The sequence below is a fragment of the Mugil cephalus genome, chromosome 19, assembly GCF_022458985.1.
Source record: "Mugil cephalus isolate CIBA_MC_2020 chromosome 19, CIBA_Mcephalus_1.1, whole genome shotgun sequence".
Taxonomy (NCBI): domain Eukaryota; kingdom Metazoa; phylum Chordata; class Actinopteri; order Mugiliformes; family Mugilidae; genus Mugil; species Mugil cephalus.
The window spans coordinates 18,403,011-18,420,616 of NC_061788.1; the positions used below are offsets into that span (position 1 = coordinate 18,403,011).

The following is a 17,606-nucleotide window of genomic DNA, read 5'->3' on the forward strand; positions in this document are numbered from 1 at the left end:
ACACAAACTTTTGGACAGCATCTTTATTTGAGGATTTCATATATTGTGTATATACACCATATATCAAGAGGAAATGATATCAAACATTAGCAAACTGCTCATAAAAATACTGTGAGCCACAAAAACCACCATGCATTAGTCCTGAATTAAAGAAACATTGATGTGCAAAAACGGGTGCACATTAATGACCACAGACAACAACAATGCAGATAAGGCAAATGGACAATCAACACGAACCACAGAGAGTCAGTGATCAGCAGCACAACGTGGTTGCGCTGAGGTTATGTGTTCACTTCCTTTCTTGTGCAGCGCTAACATAAAACTTATGTTACTGCAGTACAATGTAACAGGCTTTATATTCCGTATTAAAAAGTAAAATAACAGGCTCCCAGGTCAGTTATAATAACTACTACACATATATGTATAAGAACACTACTTGGTCAGACAGACACTAAAAACTAGAGAGTACATTTAAAAACACAGCTACACTATAAAAGTAGACAGATTAATAGCGATTGTAAAATATTTGGTATTGGTGTGTGTTTACAAAGAAAAGAGGGCAATAAAAACTGTCAAGATGGAAGTGCATAGAAGTGTGAATAGCCTGTAACAGGAATCCATGACAGGAAGTTAAAGCGTTTGACTGAAAGATTGGCAATTCCTGCCCTTCCCAAGCAAACAGTGAAGCCAGAGAGGAGGGTGAATTAAAATTTAAGGGGACTGGCAGCTACGCAGGAATGGTCATCTAAAGTGTCTCTTAATATTTTTTCCAACCCTCTTAATATTTCAAATTGATACACGATGTCAAAATCGACCGTCTAGATTTTGTCAACATATCGTTGATGAACACCAGCACGAAGTACAAGCTTATTCAAACACACCGCACCTGCTGAAAAGTTAATAAAGATCATCTCGGGGAAAAATCCAAAGAGATCAGCATGTCAGCGACAGATTCTTTCAACTTCTCTGTGAAAGTTGAAAAGAAAAGTGCAAAAAGATTTGACAAAAACACTGCATAACATATACTGTACATCCTGGCATATGTTAAAGCATTTCTAAGCTTAAATGCTGAGGTTATGGCACATCTAACATCTAAAACGCATACTCAGATGTTGTGAACTGGCGCTAAAGCTAAAGCTAAAGCTATGTTAATAGAAGGGTGGGAAATGACTGCAGCACTTTGATGCTGGCAGTGGTCGTGGAAGGAGAAAAAATTTAATGTGTGTGTTTGCGTGTTTAGGTTAGGCCACGTATCCAGCAGGCACTTAATGATGATGATATCCGAGGTTAAATAGCTCGTCCTCTGATAGCAATGGATCCTTGGCCCATATTTGCTGTAAAAAATACAAAAAAGAAACTGCAAGACAAACACTGAAGTCCCTGACTGTTTTTGGATCAACTCTGACTCCGACACAAGTCAAACTAAGTTCAGTCAGTTATTGGCACACACGCCCTGAGCTGAAAGCTGCAGATTTTGTTGGGTGTCTGGCACTGTTGGCTCCGGCCGACCCTCTTCAGTGGCCGCTAAGCTGACTGAGTCAACTCAGTCGACGACGGCATGCCAAAGAGATCAGATTCAGCTCAATAGCTCCAAAAAAAGCAGACGCAACATAAGACGAATTTCTGGTTTTAACTACTCTAAGGAACTAAACAAACACACGTGTGGTTTCTGAACTGGCACACGTGCTAGTTGGCTGTTAGCTGAAGTTGGTTAGATGTGTTCAAATGAAATGAGCATTTAAGAACCTGCAGTTGCCCTCCACTAATTCCTCAAGGAACCATAAGGACCAACTTCCCACCATAGTAGACGCAGGGCCTTAGTACTTTCCAGTGTTAAGTGATGTATGTTGTGTGAGTGTGTGAGTGTGTGCATGTCAGCGGCGTGTTGTTTCGGACTCAGTGTTTCATGAAACCGTGCATCATCTCCAGCGGCAGTGGGAAAATGATGGTGGAGTTCTTCTCTGCAGCGATGGTGTTGAGGGTCTGAAGGTAGCGCAGTTGCAGGGCTGACGGAGACTCTGCGATCACCAGGGAGGCCTCCTTCAGGGCCCGCGACGCATTCATCTCCCCCTCCGCTGCTATCACCTTGAGACAGAGACAAGAGGGTCAGGGTCAGGAGCAGGACAACAGCCGTCAATCAATATTTCAGAGCAGACTGAAATAAATTTCTTTCTTACAGTGGGGGAAATAAGTATTTGATCCCCTGCTGAATTTGTAAGTTTGCCCACTTCCATAGAAATGATCAGACTCTGGTTTTTATGGTTGTTTACTGGTTATGGGTATAGACAGAATATCAGTCGAAAATGCATAAAAAACACACAATCTAAAAGTTATAAATTGTTATGTATTTTATTAAGGGAAATAAGTATTTGATCCCCAAGCACAACACAAGTCAGTACTTTGTAGAGAAACCTTTGTTGGCAAGCACAGCGATGAGACGTTTCTTGTAGTTGGTCACCAGGTTTGCACACAGCGCAGGAGGGATTTTGGCCCATTCATTCATTCATTTGTGTGCAAACCTGGTGACCAACTACAAGAAACGTCTCATCGCTGTGCTTGCCAACAAAGGTTTCTCTACAAAGTACTGACTTGTGTTGTGCTTGGGGATCAAATACTTATTTCCCTTAATAAAATACATAACAATTTATAACTTTTAGATTGTGTGTTTTTTATGCATTTTCGACTGATATTCTGTCTATACCCATAACCAGTAAACAACCATAAAAACCAGAGTCTGATCATTTCTATGGAAGTGGGCAAACTTACAAATTCAGCAGGGGATCAAATACTTATTTCCCCCACTGTATGTACAGCGATGCTACAACAGCATTTTTGGGAAAAAAAATGAACCTTATATGCACCATAAAAGTATAGCCTTTAGTCATAATTAAGAGTCCTGACATGGGAACACAAACGAACACTGTGACATGTTAGAGGACGTCCCTGTTTAAACTGACTGACAGGGAGACAGAACATCGTACCTTGGCCCTGGCCTCGCGGCTGGCCTCAGCCTCAGCCGCCATGGCTCTCTGCAGCTGAATGGGCAGCTTCACATCTTTGATCTCCACCCGCTCCACCTTGATTCCCCAGTCGTCCGTAGCATCGTCCAGAGAGGACTGAAGAGACAGAGAGACGATACACGGTCTGTTCAAGCACATCTACGAAGGCTGTACGCTAGTTGTGAAGCTTCTAATCTGAATACGACGAACTAAAATTGCAGTGATGGAATAAAAACGAATTCATAAAACCCACAAACTAGCATTTATCATAACTGTCCAGCAGATGGCGCCAAAGGAGATTGAATATTTCTCTCACAAGGAAAGATGTCGGTAAAGATAAGGTTAAGGATGGTGTTAATGTGAAACAATTTGATGTGGTAGCATGTGCATGTAACGCACACTCACAGACCAACACACGTTTGTAAAATAACATGATACCGTGAAAATTGTACAGTAGGTTAATACCTACAAATATCATGTAGTCACATATAATATCATGGGGCTGGGCAGTGTAGCAGTTCATACCAAATACCAGTATTTTTCCTGTTATGATATGAATTTTTAATATACTCCATACTGGTGTATATGATTGTACAGGCCGAAACGCTGCGCTGTGAGACACTGTTTCAGAAGGACAATTTTCAATGTAGCGCTATATATGCATGGTGCGACTGCGTCAATGCGAGGCGGGGTGAAGATGGAAAGGTCCGAAAAAAACAAGCGGTAGAATGAGAGGACCCTAAAGACACGGAAGTACTTGTTTCACAAATGGTGCCGCGTCAGTCGTGGGGGTTTTTAGGGTGACCAGACGTCCCAGATTTCCGTCAGATGAGGACGACCTATCCCCCAGCTAAAGCTGTCCCTGAATATGTCCCCGATTTTAGCTTTTTATGAATGAGAAAAAAACATTGCGCAGACTACAACAGCAGTTATTAGACAGACATATTAGTATAAATATGTTTAAATATGAATAAGTATGTCAAGATAAGTGAAACTGTAATTGTCCATGTTTCTTTATTTCATCTTGATAACGTTTAATTCTTTTTTTTATCTCCGAGCTGTAAATGTCCCCGGATTTCATTTCAGAACACGTTGTGAACGTGCAATTATGCATGAAAAAACAAAAAAACAATACCGTGATACTGAATTTTGAAAAATGCTGTGATAGACATTTTGAGTCATAGTGCCGAGCCCAATAGTAGAATAACAGAGGTTGGCCTCTGTGCTTAGAACCAAAGCAGCTCTGTTCTTGCCGTTGTACTTAATCAACTGTGACTGTGAAGACTGAAATGTAACAGCTGCAAGAATTGTTACTTTTGTTTGTGGCTACAAACTGAAAGACAATGACATCAAAGATAAGCTGGTCCCAACTTCTTCCAGCAGCGAAACATCAACCTATAGCATTCTTGAACCCATCATGACATCGCAACATACTGTATGGCGACAATGTAGCTGACCACGCTCAACAGTTTAGTCTTTGCTGCTAGTGAGGTATGGTAATGATTTTTGATGCATTTGTGCTGCTTTAGGAACTCACAAGTTAAATTTGTGCTGTAGTCTTGCCATCTGAACTGCAGATACATCACCTTGGTGATAACACATACTCAAATATGTCTTGATGTCCAAATGGCCTGTTAACTGAATCCTACTTAAACTAACCTGCTTGCGAACACCTGCAGACAACTCCGGCAAAGTGTGTCAAACTCACGCACATTAGTGTGAAAAGTGGACAGCTGGTAGTTGTCCTTATTTTACCGTTACACTAATGACAGCTGACAGCTTCTGTCTGCAATGCTGGCCCATAATACTGCTCACCAAGAGTGTAAGAAATTACCTAAAATCAAGCTTCGAAACTAAAATTACACAAGACCAATAATAACTTAATTTTTTTTTTAAACGCGTAGGAGTTCACATGAATAAACCACATCCTGATCACTGACATTCATTCCGAGAGAGTCAGCATTAGAAATAAATATTTTATCATTTACAGTAGCACAGCATAAACTGAAGTAAATGTTTAATGAATAAATAAATAATTAAGCTCAAAGGCAAATTAAAAGTTGCGCTCAGAACAGAACCGCAGGAATAGCTTTGCTTTTTGTTTACAGACATTATGAATTTAACTTCCGTTTGTTAGTTTAACACCGACAAGCAGGGGTAACAGTTAATGTATACAGCTGGTGAATACGGCGTGCCACTGCTATTCTTATACAGCTGGCTTTTCTCTATGAGTCCGTCTGTTCGTGGGCTCATATGCGGCACTTGAACAGAGAGCTACTTTTGGCCTCGCTTGGCCAAACACCTTGAGCACATATCACAGGAATCGGGAAAAGTGTAAAGGCGATATCAAGTAGTGACCACGTAAAAATGTAGAATGGGTTCCCTGAAAAGCTACCTGACGTATTAGATGAACTCTTTCCAGCATCTTAAGCAAACCTGTGTACACACCGGTAAATCAGGGAAGCATATAATTTGTACTAGCATGTATTTTGTATGAAGAATGAACTCTACCTGCATGCTGTGTGCAATTTCTTCACGGTCAGACAGGATCTCTGCCAGGTTCTTGGTGCCCAGGACGTTCCTCAGCGTGGTCTGGGCCAACAGTCGGGTGGCGGCGTCCGCATTAGTGATGTTAGCCACGGCCAGGGTAGCGTTCTGGACCCGGTAGTACACCACACCATCCACGCTCACTGTCACGGAGTCTTTGGTCAAAACCTGACAGTGGGTACGAAAGAGCAGGATGTAATTAATACACGTCAAACGGTGAAAATGTGACTTGGGCAGTCAAATGCTTCGTGTGATTTTACTTATTAAAGAGCTCATAATTAAAAGCCCATAAAAGCCCACGCGATTAATTTGATGCCATTTGAATTTGTGTGAAAGTGACAAAGTGCTTGTTTAATGGAACGGGGAAGCGTGCGTGTCACACCTCTTGTGGCGGGATGTCGAAGGTGATGGTGCGCATGTCCACGCTAATGAAGCTGTCGGTGCAAGGCAAGATGAAGAACATTCCTGTGGAAACACAAGAACGCAAATAGTTCCAACAGAATCCAAAGCCACGGCAAACACAATAATGAGGAAGCTTCTCCGCAAATGTTTGAAAACACCAGGATGAATGGAATTCTGGCGGGAGGCCAAGTCGAGCTCTCTTTATAAGACTGCAGCTGCGCTGACAGAGAGGCAAAGCTGCGGATACGGGCAGCTTTCATTAGCCCGTTTCAAGTCGCTATGACTGAATTAGCGCATCAAACAACACCGGGCATGTGCCTGAGTGAAGCAGACATGTGCTAGGTGAGCAGTCATTTAGCAAACATTAATACGGCACCAGCTAGAGAGACGTTGGCTGCATTTCCCGTCAGAATATTGTGAATTTAAGCGGAGAGATCACAGCCATTTGTTCAGGGGAGGAAATGAACGTAACAGCAGCTTTCCTGTACCGTTTCCAGAACGCGGTTTTAGTTTTTGAAAGACGAGAAAAAAGGCCTCAGCTGCTCTCACACAAACACTGCACTGTAGAGCGGGGAAAAAATACACTAATGTGTTTGTTCATCAATAAAAATCGGTGTTGTATTATACAAAGAAATAAAAAAAAAACTAATGTTAATAACAAATGACCCTTGTGAGGTGGTTTTAGACAAAATACATGGACATGTGCTGAAAGCAGCTGCTGCAGATGGACAGGGAGGTTATAAGGCTGTGGGCCACAATGGGAAACCAAATGGCGAATTTAACTTTGCCGCTGGGTCCTCCCGCTCCTCAAGAATGTGTTTACAAGCAGAAAGCTATTATTAACCCTGTGCTGTCATAAACGGGGTCCCCTGGCTCTCAGAGGAGTCACATTTCAGCATTTTGAGAGGACACTGTCTGGTTTTTAGATCTAGAAAACAAGAAATCAAACGTAAAAAGACAGTGAGTTATGAGATGTATGCAAATCGCACCTCGTGGGAGTCTGTGTTTTTACTAACAAATGAGCTGCCTTTCACGACAGAAGTCACATCATGGAAAACAGGACGAATTAGACATTCAGACTTCGAACAGACGCGCGAGAAGCAGCGCTGCCACACATATCGCACATGTTCAGCGCATTTGTGCGCATACAGTGCAGGTCACATTGTTGACGTTTAGCCGATATATGTTCTTGTTCATATCGTGCCTCCAAACCTTTCCGTTTTAAAATGGTTCTTTTTGTCATTGTGTTCAGCAGGAAGGAATGGGAGGGGTGGGAAACTACACACACACAGAGTGGTTTGTGTTTTTTACCAAGCATTAAAACATATTAAACACATACCCACACACAATAACATTGACAAAGACAGTGAAATATTCATGGTCATTTCATTTCACACATTAAACATAATTAAAATTACAATAAATACATAACGAAGTAAATAATTGTATAATAACGTCACGGCTCCTCACAACAATGTTAAAATTGTACATGCTGACGAACAAAAACTCCAATAGCGGTCTCCACACTCTCAAATTCTTCTGCCTTTCCTCTAGTTATGCAAGTCCAGTACAACACAGGATGCCATCTCTTTCACCCACACATGTATAGAAGGAAAATCTGGTTTTTCCCAGGATAAAGAGATCATTCTCCTGGCCTGCAGGAAACCAAAGTCAACCAAAATTGAGCTAAAAGTAAAGTTGCCTGGATTTAGCGGGTAAAATAAGTACCACTTAATACAAGTGTCCGTAATGTTGGGACATCAACGATTCCGTTTGACCGGGGTGATGTAAGTTCTCATTAACCACTTATACTGTGATAACTTCAATCTTGTATTGATCGATTGTTTTTGAGCTTTCAAGCACTTTCCCAATCCCAATTCCCAAAAATGTTTCCATTATGTTTCCATTATAAAACTGATTTTTCCAATCAGCTGTACGTATATCTTCTTGCACATCTCGTCTCCATGCTTCTAGTATATCCATAGTGGACTCTTTATCAAATTATATTAAAGTTACATAGAACAGAGAAATCTGTCTCCTCCCATTAGGTTTGAAAGAGGAAGATTTTCCAGATGTGATAGTGGCGGTGGTTCAGATAGCATTCGCTTATAGTTTGACTGTATGACATGTTTAATTGTAGATGTTTAAAAAAATATTTTCTTGGAATATTATAGATTTGACTCAAATGTGAGAAATTTACCATTCATGTAAAGGTCCTCTATTTGGCATACACCTCTACACACCCAGTGGTGTTCAGACCTTGTTCAGTAACTAAGTAATCTAGTAATTTAATGATTTACAGATCTGCTTTTTAACCTCCCAAACTGCTCACAGACTCTTGGGTCAGCTCGCATTTTCACATTAACTAAAGAGAGGTGTCTACAAGAGCACAGATGAAACATTCCTGCCCCAACATGAGGTAGAATCCTATTGTTGATGGATATTACAGCCATTAAAGTCATGACTCAAGTTCTCCTGAAAGAACAGATGCATCATTTTAAGCAGGCAGCACCACTGCTGTTGGCTGCAGGTTGGGGAGACCCAAAGAATTAGTTTGGAGGAATTGTTGATAAAAACAAGTGTTCAGCCACACGTTCAATTTTGTCAATAGTGCAAACCACTGCGAGTTACGGTAATTCAAACACTGCATGCTTTAACAGATTGCCAGGTTTCTGTTTGGTTTCCAAGCTGAGTCCAGCTTAGAAACCTACAGTAGGGATAGGGCTTCTCAACGACCCTCACTTGTTGAATGTTTCCACGACAAGTTATAGTCATGTAGAAGAAGCTTCCAATATCCGACAATAAGGTCTCAGTTGACAAAGTACAGTACGGTCCCTGTTGTTGAATGCCGTGTATGAAAATGGCTATGATTCCTGAACTGATCATTTGAAATAGATACAAACATCCCCAATTTAAAGCGGGGCAGTGCAGAACCAAAATAATCAAACCATTTTTCACTGTACAAATACCCAAGGAATGATCTGTTTACTATATTCTAGCTATGCTCTTTGAGTGTGAGTTGTCATGGCGACCAGTGTCTTTAAACCTGCTGGGAAACTAAGTCATCGGCTCTAAATGAATTTACTGCATCAAAGATGAAGGATCCTCTGATAAATAGAGCACGTGATGCCTCGCTGCTGTTTATAGGCACCACACCTTAGAATCAGTGTCCTGACTGGAAAATGACCAGTTCTTGGTCTCCTCACGTTTAAATGAAGATACTGCTCAGTATACTACCTGAAAGACTCCCATTGAGCAGCAGAGAAGAAAGCACACTAGTTACTGTTTATTCAATGCAAGGCTAAACAAATCCTCGTGCACATGTCTATTTTCCCCCTTGCTTGGTAGAAACATATGTTCCAACAAAGACTAAATGAATCAAATATGATCTGTTTGTCTTATAAAGGACAATAGATTTAACTAACAAATTAACTTTGTCATTTCTGTGATCTGCAGCTTCGTTGCAGGACGAACTTCATTTTAGTTTATCTTTGCTTCTACTGCCTGGAGTCACTGGTTAAGATTGTAGAGTGTCTTCCAGAACATAGTTTGATCACAAAAAATGTTTCCATCATAAAACTGATTTTCCTAAACTCTTTAAGAGAAAACAACTGAACTTCTTGTTTAGGAAAAACCACTGAAACTGGTTTCATATTTTATTTGTTTAAGAAAGCTCTTTCTCTCCATTAATGTGCGCAATCTAGTTACAATAAATGTCATGTTATCATACAGTTTATAGCATCTTATTGACTCTCAACCAAAACGTGCCTTGGTGTTTGTTTTAGGTTCCTAATGACAAATATATAACTGTAATTTATGAACATATGTCACGACATCTGAATCATCAATTAGTCCAGAGGGACACAGGGGATATTTTTGGTAGCAGAAATGTTTGACTTATCAGTTGCGATTGTAGATGGAATAATACTCTTTTGTTGGTGAATATAATATGTAACATGATTCCTGACCTGGTCCTTTGGCTCCTCCTCGCACAATGCGCCCCAGGCGAAAGATAATGGCTCGCTCATACTCCTTCACAATCTGAATATGAAGAAAAAAACAACATACTAGTCTTTCTATCATTTAATATTACATGGGGGTCGGTGCTACTGTTGAATGGGCATCAACCAGTTCCGCTGCTAGATTAAACAAATGCAAAGCTTCAAAATGTTGAAGAATTAGTTTATAGGCGAGATCTGACCACAGCTGACCTTAATGCACATCCATATGGAGATGGGCAGAGTCGCCAGGATGAGAAGGACGGAAAAAGCCATCAGCATGCAGCCACACAAGCCGACGTCAGCGTCGTCACTCTCCAAAGCTGTGGGACATAAGACAAACACATGATCTAAGCAAACACATCCATGTGTTCGAAATCATCCGCAGGAAAAACTTCTGCAGGACACAGTCTTGTCTAAAATAATAAAACGAATGCAATCATGCTTCAGATCAACTTCCACCCATCTCGCATGGGACTAGTCAGATTTATTGTCCCCTCTACTACATGCTGATTTTTGGAATTTGCTTTTACTACAGACAGACAGTAACCCACATCATCCACTCTGACTGAAGCACCAATTGATCTATTATGCAACCACACCATGGCTGAGATCCATACCTTCAACATAATGTAAACCACTCTGGATTGAACCTACAGACAAAGTTAGATATCAGAACTGTCAGGAAGGAATAGAACACATATTAATAAATCACTAGCCTGGCTTGGGGCTAAGGGAATTGCTAAGCTACAATGTTACATCCTACCATACTGATGGTAATAATTAGTCCTGACCTAGTGAGTCCTCAGGAGCAGCTCAGTTGCTTTCGTGTTTATATTTAAATATAGCCTAACCAAACAAGGAAAATGGTTAGATGCGAGCCGAGCCACTCCGCTGTTGCGTTATGACGCATTTGTTTCATGTTGATAACGTTAACTCTGTGATAAAGGCTGCTGCTTTACACGCCGTTACACGGCGGCTTTACGTTAGCTTGGGGGGTGGTCGTTAGCTAGCTGCAGTGTTGATATGTAATGAGCCAAAATGGGCCGCTGACGCTACGTTAGCGGGTTTGTTAGCCTTTTCACACCAGATATGTAAACAGCCGTCAAGCGCACGCCGTTAACTGATAAGACGAATAACTTGGCATTCAACTAAATTCGCTTTAGCGTGGGTTGTGTAACAGACCCCCCAAGATAAGTTACCCGAAATAATTCAGTTAGAAAGAAAGCTGCCTTTACCTGCTTGCCGTTCTCGCCTTTTGGTTTCTTTCATCGATTGCTCTGAGTTTTCCATGTCCAGGCCAAATAAAACGTGAAACGGGAATGGCAGGCAGGCGACGGGAGTGTGTTTACGTTAAAGAGTGTAAACTGCTGCTCTGTGTGTGGGGGTGGTCCGTTAAATCTCTACTCTGGGGTGTGGCGACGCAGGACGTAGCCTGCGCGGTGCAGCCTCACAAACTCATCTTAAAGGTTTTTATTTGATCCAATGACAGAAATGTCCGACACCGTCCTATACCAGCAACGTTTATTTAAAATAAAACAAACAAAAACACACACGCAGACAAATGCCACACGTGAAGGGTAATAGACAATTTATGCTTCTGCGTTAATTGACGCAGAGACTCGCTCCTCCCCAGAAATCAAACTATGCGCCGCGGCAAATTTAGGGGGCAAGAGCTGAGCTGTGACTAGTTCGCCTTGTATTTTTTTTGCATGTGTGGCACACCTAAAATATTAAGGTCATCAAGCAAATTTAAATATAAGATAAAGATAACACAAGTAAACAAGGTTTCTAAATGATTTTTTGTTTTGTTTTGTTTTGTTTGTTTTTTAGGGGTCCAAAAGATCAAAAGATCAGAGACCAATAGATCCTAGACATCATACTAAAAAGAAATTCAGGAACAAATGAGAAAGTAAGTAATTGACATCTATCAATCTGGAAAAGGTTATAAAGTCTTTTGTAAAGCTTTGGGACTCCAGCCAAAATTAGATTAGATTAGATTAGATTAGATTAGATTAGATTAGATTAGATTAGATTAGATTAGAGTCTTTATTGTCATTGCATGGTAGCATATAACAATATACGTTGTACAACGAAATTGAGGTACGGCTCTCCCGTCAGTGCAAAAGATAAATATTCAATAAATAACTAAACTAGACAAGGCATGTACAACAAACAACCCAAAGGTGACTCATCCACTGCTGGGCAAAAAGAGCATAGAGGCTCGTCTTAGTTTAGCCAGAAAACGTTAATAAATCCTTTCAGCAGAAAACTGTTGTTGGAACCTTATTAATGTGTGAGCAAAATAGTATATTAGGTTGGTGCCTCTGTTTGGATGTGCAAACTTTGAGAGTTGCTGCAAATCGGTTTAAAAATATACAGCAGCCTACATCATCACTGTGGTCTGGGTTGAGGTCAGGGCTTCACAGGTCCATTTTACAGGCTTCCTCACATAACAGCGGTGCAGTGGGAGTAAAGCAGCCTTCTCAGTGAGACAGCTGGCTCCTAAATTAGTTAGCACTTTCAGCTATCTACTCTTACCCGACTATTCAGGGGCCACAGTGCAGGATTGGTTAACAGCTGAAAACAGCCTCTAAAAATAACCTGCAATTGAATGACTGCACTGGACAGCACTGGATGTTCAGAATTGTACAAATTTATATATCCACTCATCTGAGGCACTGCTATTTTTATGACGAGGACAGGGTGGCAGGTTATTGTGATTATTAATGTAAAACATGAATTACCATTATTATTTTTTTATTCTTATGTTGTCTATGGCGTGAATTCTGTGGCTGATCGGAAAAAACAAAACAAAACAAAAAAACATCCATTAATTATTTTTGTTATTTTAAAGTCACCAAGTCATAGTAAGCACACAGCCAACATAAGTGAAAATACACTGCATAGTGACTATTAGTTACCTTGGTATTACCGTGCTTGACTGAGAGGTTAAATCAAGTCAAACTGGCCTGCAGCATGAATTTGCAAACTGCGAAAAAAACACACAGAAGACTGGAATCAAAGTCAATGAAAACAACTGCTATTCCTAATTTGTCCACTGTAGTAGAAAGAGAAGTGGTCAGAACATAACACTGAGACCCAGGACCTAAAGAGCAGATGGCAATGTGCCCAAATTACTTCTTCTTTGCACTAAAACAAAAGGGAAAAATCTGACGTTGTAGTTCATACTTATAAGTTATTGTGTTGTTTTAATACTGATCTTGAAATCAAGTTGGGCTGTATGTGGCTCCAGAACTAAAATGAGTTTGACACCACTGGGGTAGATAGGTGGCGGCCCTAGAGGGGGATGTGGCGTATTGTCGATGCACATAGGGTCTTCATAGGTTTAAATACAACCAAGTGGACATAGGAGCCTGCGCTGTCATAGTAGCATCTGCGTCAACGTAATGCAGAAATCTAAACGGCTTAAAAGGTTGCTGCATGATTGTTATTGAAAAATATGCCAAAAGGTATACTTTGGGTATAGGTATACTTTTTTTTTTTTTTACCTTTTATCCCCGTGGGGCTTGCTTGGTTTGCCTATCCTGGTGGTGAAACATGGCTCAGAAACAAAGACTGGCATTTTGTTTCACATGCTTCCTTTTCAGTGCAGGCTATCCCACATTTAGTCAACAGTGACATCTTGGCTAATTGTTCATGCAATAAAGGTTGGCATTTACAGGAGTCTGTAATCTTCTCTTTGGCTCTAAATCCAAATAAATGATTATCAGTGTGACTCTGCTATTATGAATAGGATATTTTGGACGAAAACAAGCAGCCACTGTAATTTAAATCGCTTCACATATCCCTACAGAACATGCACAAATGACAATAAAGCCACAAGGATTACATTTTATAATCAGTTATGAAATACAACATTGGAGCAGATTTGGAGCGTATAGACCATATGTAGACACCAGTTGGGGAAATGCTACAGTGCCTTCTTTTTTTTTGGACCAATCCATATTTGTAAGCCTCTTTAGTCTCAGCACCAACAATTTCAGTGTTCGCTGTTTATTGAGTTCAGGTGGTGGCATGCACAGAAAATCCCGACAATTCCAGTAAGTGTGATTATCCTGGGAACAGGAGAGGGGCGGTGGCTGTGCGTTTTGGAGTGGTCCAGAGCTCCATCCCATATAATCCTCTTTTAATTAGGACGAGAGAAAAATGTGGGACCTCTCCTGGATTAGTCACAGCACATTGATAAAGCACCAAGCTGGGACCAGTGTACAGGACTGGTGGCCAATGTGGCCAGTTAGGTACAGCAAAGACACTCTCAAGTGTGAAAAAAAAATACCCTACCGTCTCCCTACGGCTACCTGGAGTTTGGCCTTCCAGCTTCAGAAACTAAAGCGTCTCTGGGTCTCTGGTGAACTGGGAGGATAAGTTACAGCATATGATTCGCTCATTTCCAGTCCTTCCTCCATTTTCACTCTCACTTGATAGGCTACTGTATCTGCAGCCACACTTTCTCCCTATTATCCACCCTTTTTGCTAATCCCACAGGGCACTTTGTCCTCCTCATTATCTTTCCTAATCCCTAACTATCTCTCTTCATGCTCTATCTGTCAATTTCTCCATCCCTCTTTTTCTTAGCCGATAATGGAGGTTCTGCCTGCTGATGGAGATTGGGCTGAACAAAAGAATCAATTCAGAGCCAAGTAGCCTGTGCTGCCCACACAAATGTTCAGACACGTCTCACAAAGGCAGTACCAGTGTACAACAGTAGTAATGGACAAGATTGTTATTACAATGATTCAGGTCGCGGCCAGGAAAATCTTAATGCAAGTGACACAAGGATAAATGGCACCATCGTCGTGCAAATGTTATATTTAACTTTTTAAATATGTTTGTTATGTTAGAACCAAAAAAATACTACACAAGAGATGGGTGATAGTCCACAAATAGACAACAAACACAGCTGGAATAAGCAATATGACTTGGAGGTACATACAATGGCCAATTCAATAGGTACACCTGAAACTTAGTGAAAACAAATGCATTGTAATATAATAGTCCTGCGATAAATCTGAGCTTCATGAAGGTTAAAATAATATAACAGGATGAGAACGGTGGTAATTGAAGTAGATGATCAGTATGTAGGGTGTAGTTTGTGATGCTCTGGTACTGGATAGGATTGAAAGTGTTTCTGTTGTTTCTGTTATTTAGCCTTACTCACTGATTTATGGAGTCATCTAAATAATAGAAAGTAATAGAAATGTGTCGATACGACACAAGACAATTATAGACTATATACCACAGCCTTCAAAACGAAAACAACAACTCTCAGTTATTTTAAACTAATGCCGAATAACACAACCTTCACTAAGCTAAGATTCAGTGCAGGTCTGTTATATTAAAATCCATCTACTAATCTATCTAATGAAATGGCGAGTGTGTGTCATTCTGTCCAAAAAAACAAACAAACAAAAAAAAAAAAACACCCTCACCACCTTTGGACATAGGCTAAGCATATTTGATATGCGGTTGGATAAGTCACCACTAGAGGTCATTGAGGTGGTTCCATTGAGTTTCCAGTTTATAGTGTCACTGTCAGCACTGGAGAACAAGCAAATTTAAATGATCTGAAAAACAAAAATATATAGTTTTTATTCTGAAGAGTCGAAAAAGGAACTTGTTCTGTGGAAAAACAAAAGCAGACTGTGGGTAGGGCGATTTGTTTTATATATAGATCTCAGGATAATCGTTCAGGGTGACTTTTACTGCTGCACAGATATACATGAACATTTACGTAGTTTGTGTAAGGAACAATACTGAAAGCAGAATATGTTTGATGCATCATTTCTACAGGTGATGCTTTGAAAGGTTTGTGTGCTGATATCATCACTTGACAATAGTACCACATGTGCATTCACAATTTCTCCACCCATAATAAGTCCACTATCAGAGCCAGTCAGTATAAAATACATCAACTTGTTTCCTGCAGTTTTTTTCTCCACTGGGCCATCACCTGTCAGTTTCAATGTTTGAATGCAGCAGTGAGAAGAAGTATTTCCTTACATTTTGCCAGCAGCAGCTTGTTTGATAAATGCACATGAACTGGAGAACAATGACTCTGATCGATCAGTGTGAATGGAAATCCAGAGAGATGGTGAGATGATCATTCAGTTACAGTAAAACCAAGCAGAAGGGTTACTATAACCGACGTCAGATGTAAATGCGATTTTGAAAATGGAATAAAGTAACCCTATCTGCTTAGTACATTATATATCTTATTTTATGCAAGACAATATCTATATGGGCTATTTATTTCATCAGGGACATTTATGACTGTAGTATTTTAAAGCATACAAGTAAAGTAACTATTTTTGACGTATTTATTCTCATAGTGAGAACTATCGCATGGACCATTGGCAAATAAATACAACTGCGGACTGTATTATGTGGAGAATGAGTTCCATATACCAGACAAATGAAAACCAGAAAGACGTCTTTCCAAAGAAATATGTGACTTCAAAGGATTATAATGTTGACTGAAAATACAATAACATAGCGTAAACTGGGAAAATACTGTAGTTTCAGTGGATATTTATATAACAGCATAGTCTCCTTTTATCTGTAAACCTGCATGACACGATTATAGTAAATGAAATACAATATATAATCCATAATGAGACGTGGGCCAAGGGTGGAATCCTGTGGGACTCCGGTTTTAGTCTGTGAAAAGTCAGTGAAGAAAAGCATTACCATTGCATTGTCCTTTGAAGTATAAAAATACTTCACCATATCACATTCATAAAGTGGGACTTGAAGTTTTTCTACAAATACAATTAGCACCATATTGATAATTAGGATGACAACCAAAGAGTAATCAGTGGAAGTAATTAGATGCTTCAAGAACTCCTGAGCCAGCAGACAAATCTGAGAACTGCTTAACCATTTATGGGGCAAATAACCTTATGTGGTAACTTCAGCACACATTTTAAAAAAAATAATGAAGCATGTGGTTTTCACGCAGCCAATCAGAAAAGATCAAGGCAACATTCTCAGGTCAATTCAGGGTCAAATGTGGTCTTCAAGGTCCAACCCTGCATGAACGCTGAGCACAATTGCTTTATTAGGTACCATGAAGAAGTGGCCTAATGTTGTCTAATGAGATAATGTGTGTGTTGACAAGTGTCTGAATCAGCACGTATGTTCTAATACATATTTACATTTGCCCTTAAGGGCACAGAACCTTATATGGCAAATTAATTCGTCTCAATTTTCTTCATGAAAATTAAAAATTTTGAAAAACTTCACAAGTAACAAAGTGTTTTCGTGACCCACGATAACACTCGAGGGTTGATATTGAGAATTTCCAAGTATTTCAGTTAGTGCCCTATGAAGATCAGCTCCTCACTGTTATCCAGAACAATTAAAAAAAAAAAAAAAAACTGAATCATTAGCAGGAAGAGGATGTTAATTAAATATGCAACGTTATCAGAATAAACAATCATAGTCATAAATTCCTGAATGGCTTAATCAAAGACATGGTGGATTATATGGTAAAACAACCAACCATGCTTTAAAACCTTGGTCATGTTTATAGTGATTGAGGAAATAAAAATAACTGTTTAAACAAAGTTCAATCCGGATGCATTACACTACACTAAAAATGTTGCAGTGGTGGTTTCTGGACCACATCAACGTCAGG

At 40.0% G+C, this 17,606-nt stretch overlaps 1 protein-coding gene across 2 annotated transcripts; it reads right to left on the reverse strand.

Moving 5' to 3' along the window:
• Positions 1–8: 8 nt before the first annotated feature.
• On the reverse strand, positions 9–11,353 carry stom (stomatin). 2 transcript variants are annotated; one of them, XM_047568976.1, is made up of 8 exons: positions 11,185–11,352; positions 10,567–10,599; positions 10,160–10,269; positions 9,917–9,989; positions 5,929–6,011; positions 5,511–5,714; positions 2,982–3,116; positions 9–2,085 (listed from the first exon to the last, which is right to left on the reverse strand). In XM_047568976.1, exons 1-8 carry the CDS (start codon positions 11,237–11,239, stop codon positions 1,897–1,899), a joined length of 882 nt encoding a protein of 293 aa, XP_047424932.1. In that variant the 5' UTR covers positions 11,240–11,352; the 3' UTR covers positions 9–1,896. The 2 variants fall into 2 exon arrangements, with proteins under 2 accessions (XP_047424932.1, XP_047424933.1); XM_047568977.1 differs by lacking the exon at positions 10,567–10,599 and having other exon boundaries at positions 11,185–11,353.
• Positions 11,354–17,606: the final 6,253 nt, after the last annotated feature.

Coding starts and splice junctions, on each gene's coding strand:
- stom (XM_047568976.1), bottom strand. CDS start 11,239: ATGGAAAACTCAGAGCAATCGATGAAAGAAACCAAAAGGCGAGAACGG. Junction 10,270..10,566: donor TGGTTTACATTATGTTGAAG/GTATGGATCTCA, acceptor TATGTCCCACAG/CTTTGGAGAGTGACGACGCT. Junction 2,086..2,981: donor GCCGCGAGGCCAGGGCCAAG/GTACGATGTTCT, acceptor CTCTGTCTCAAG/GTGATAGCAGCGGAGGGGGA.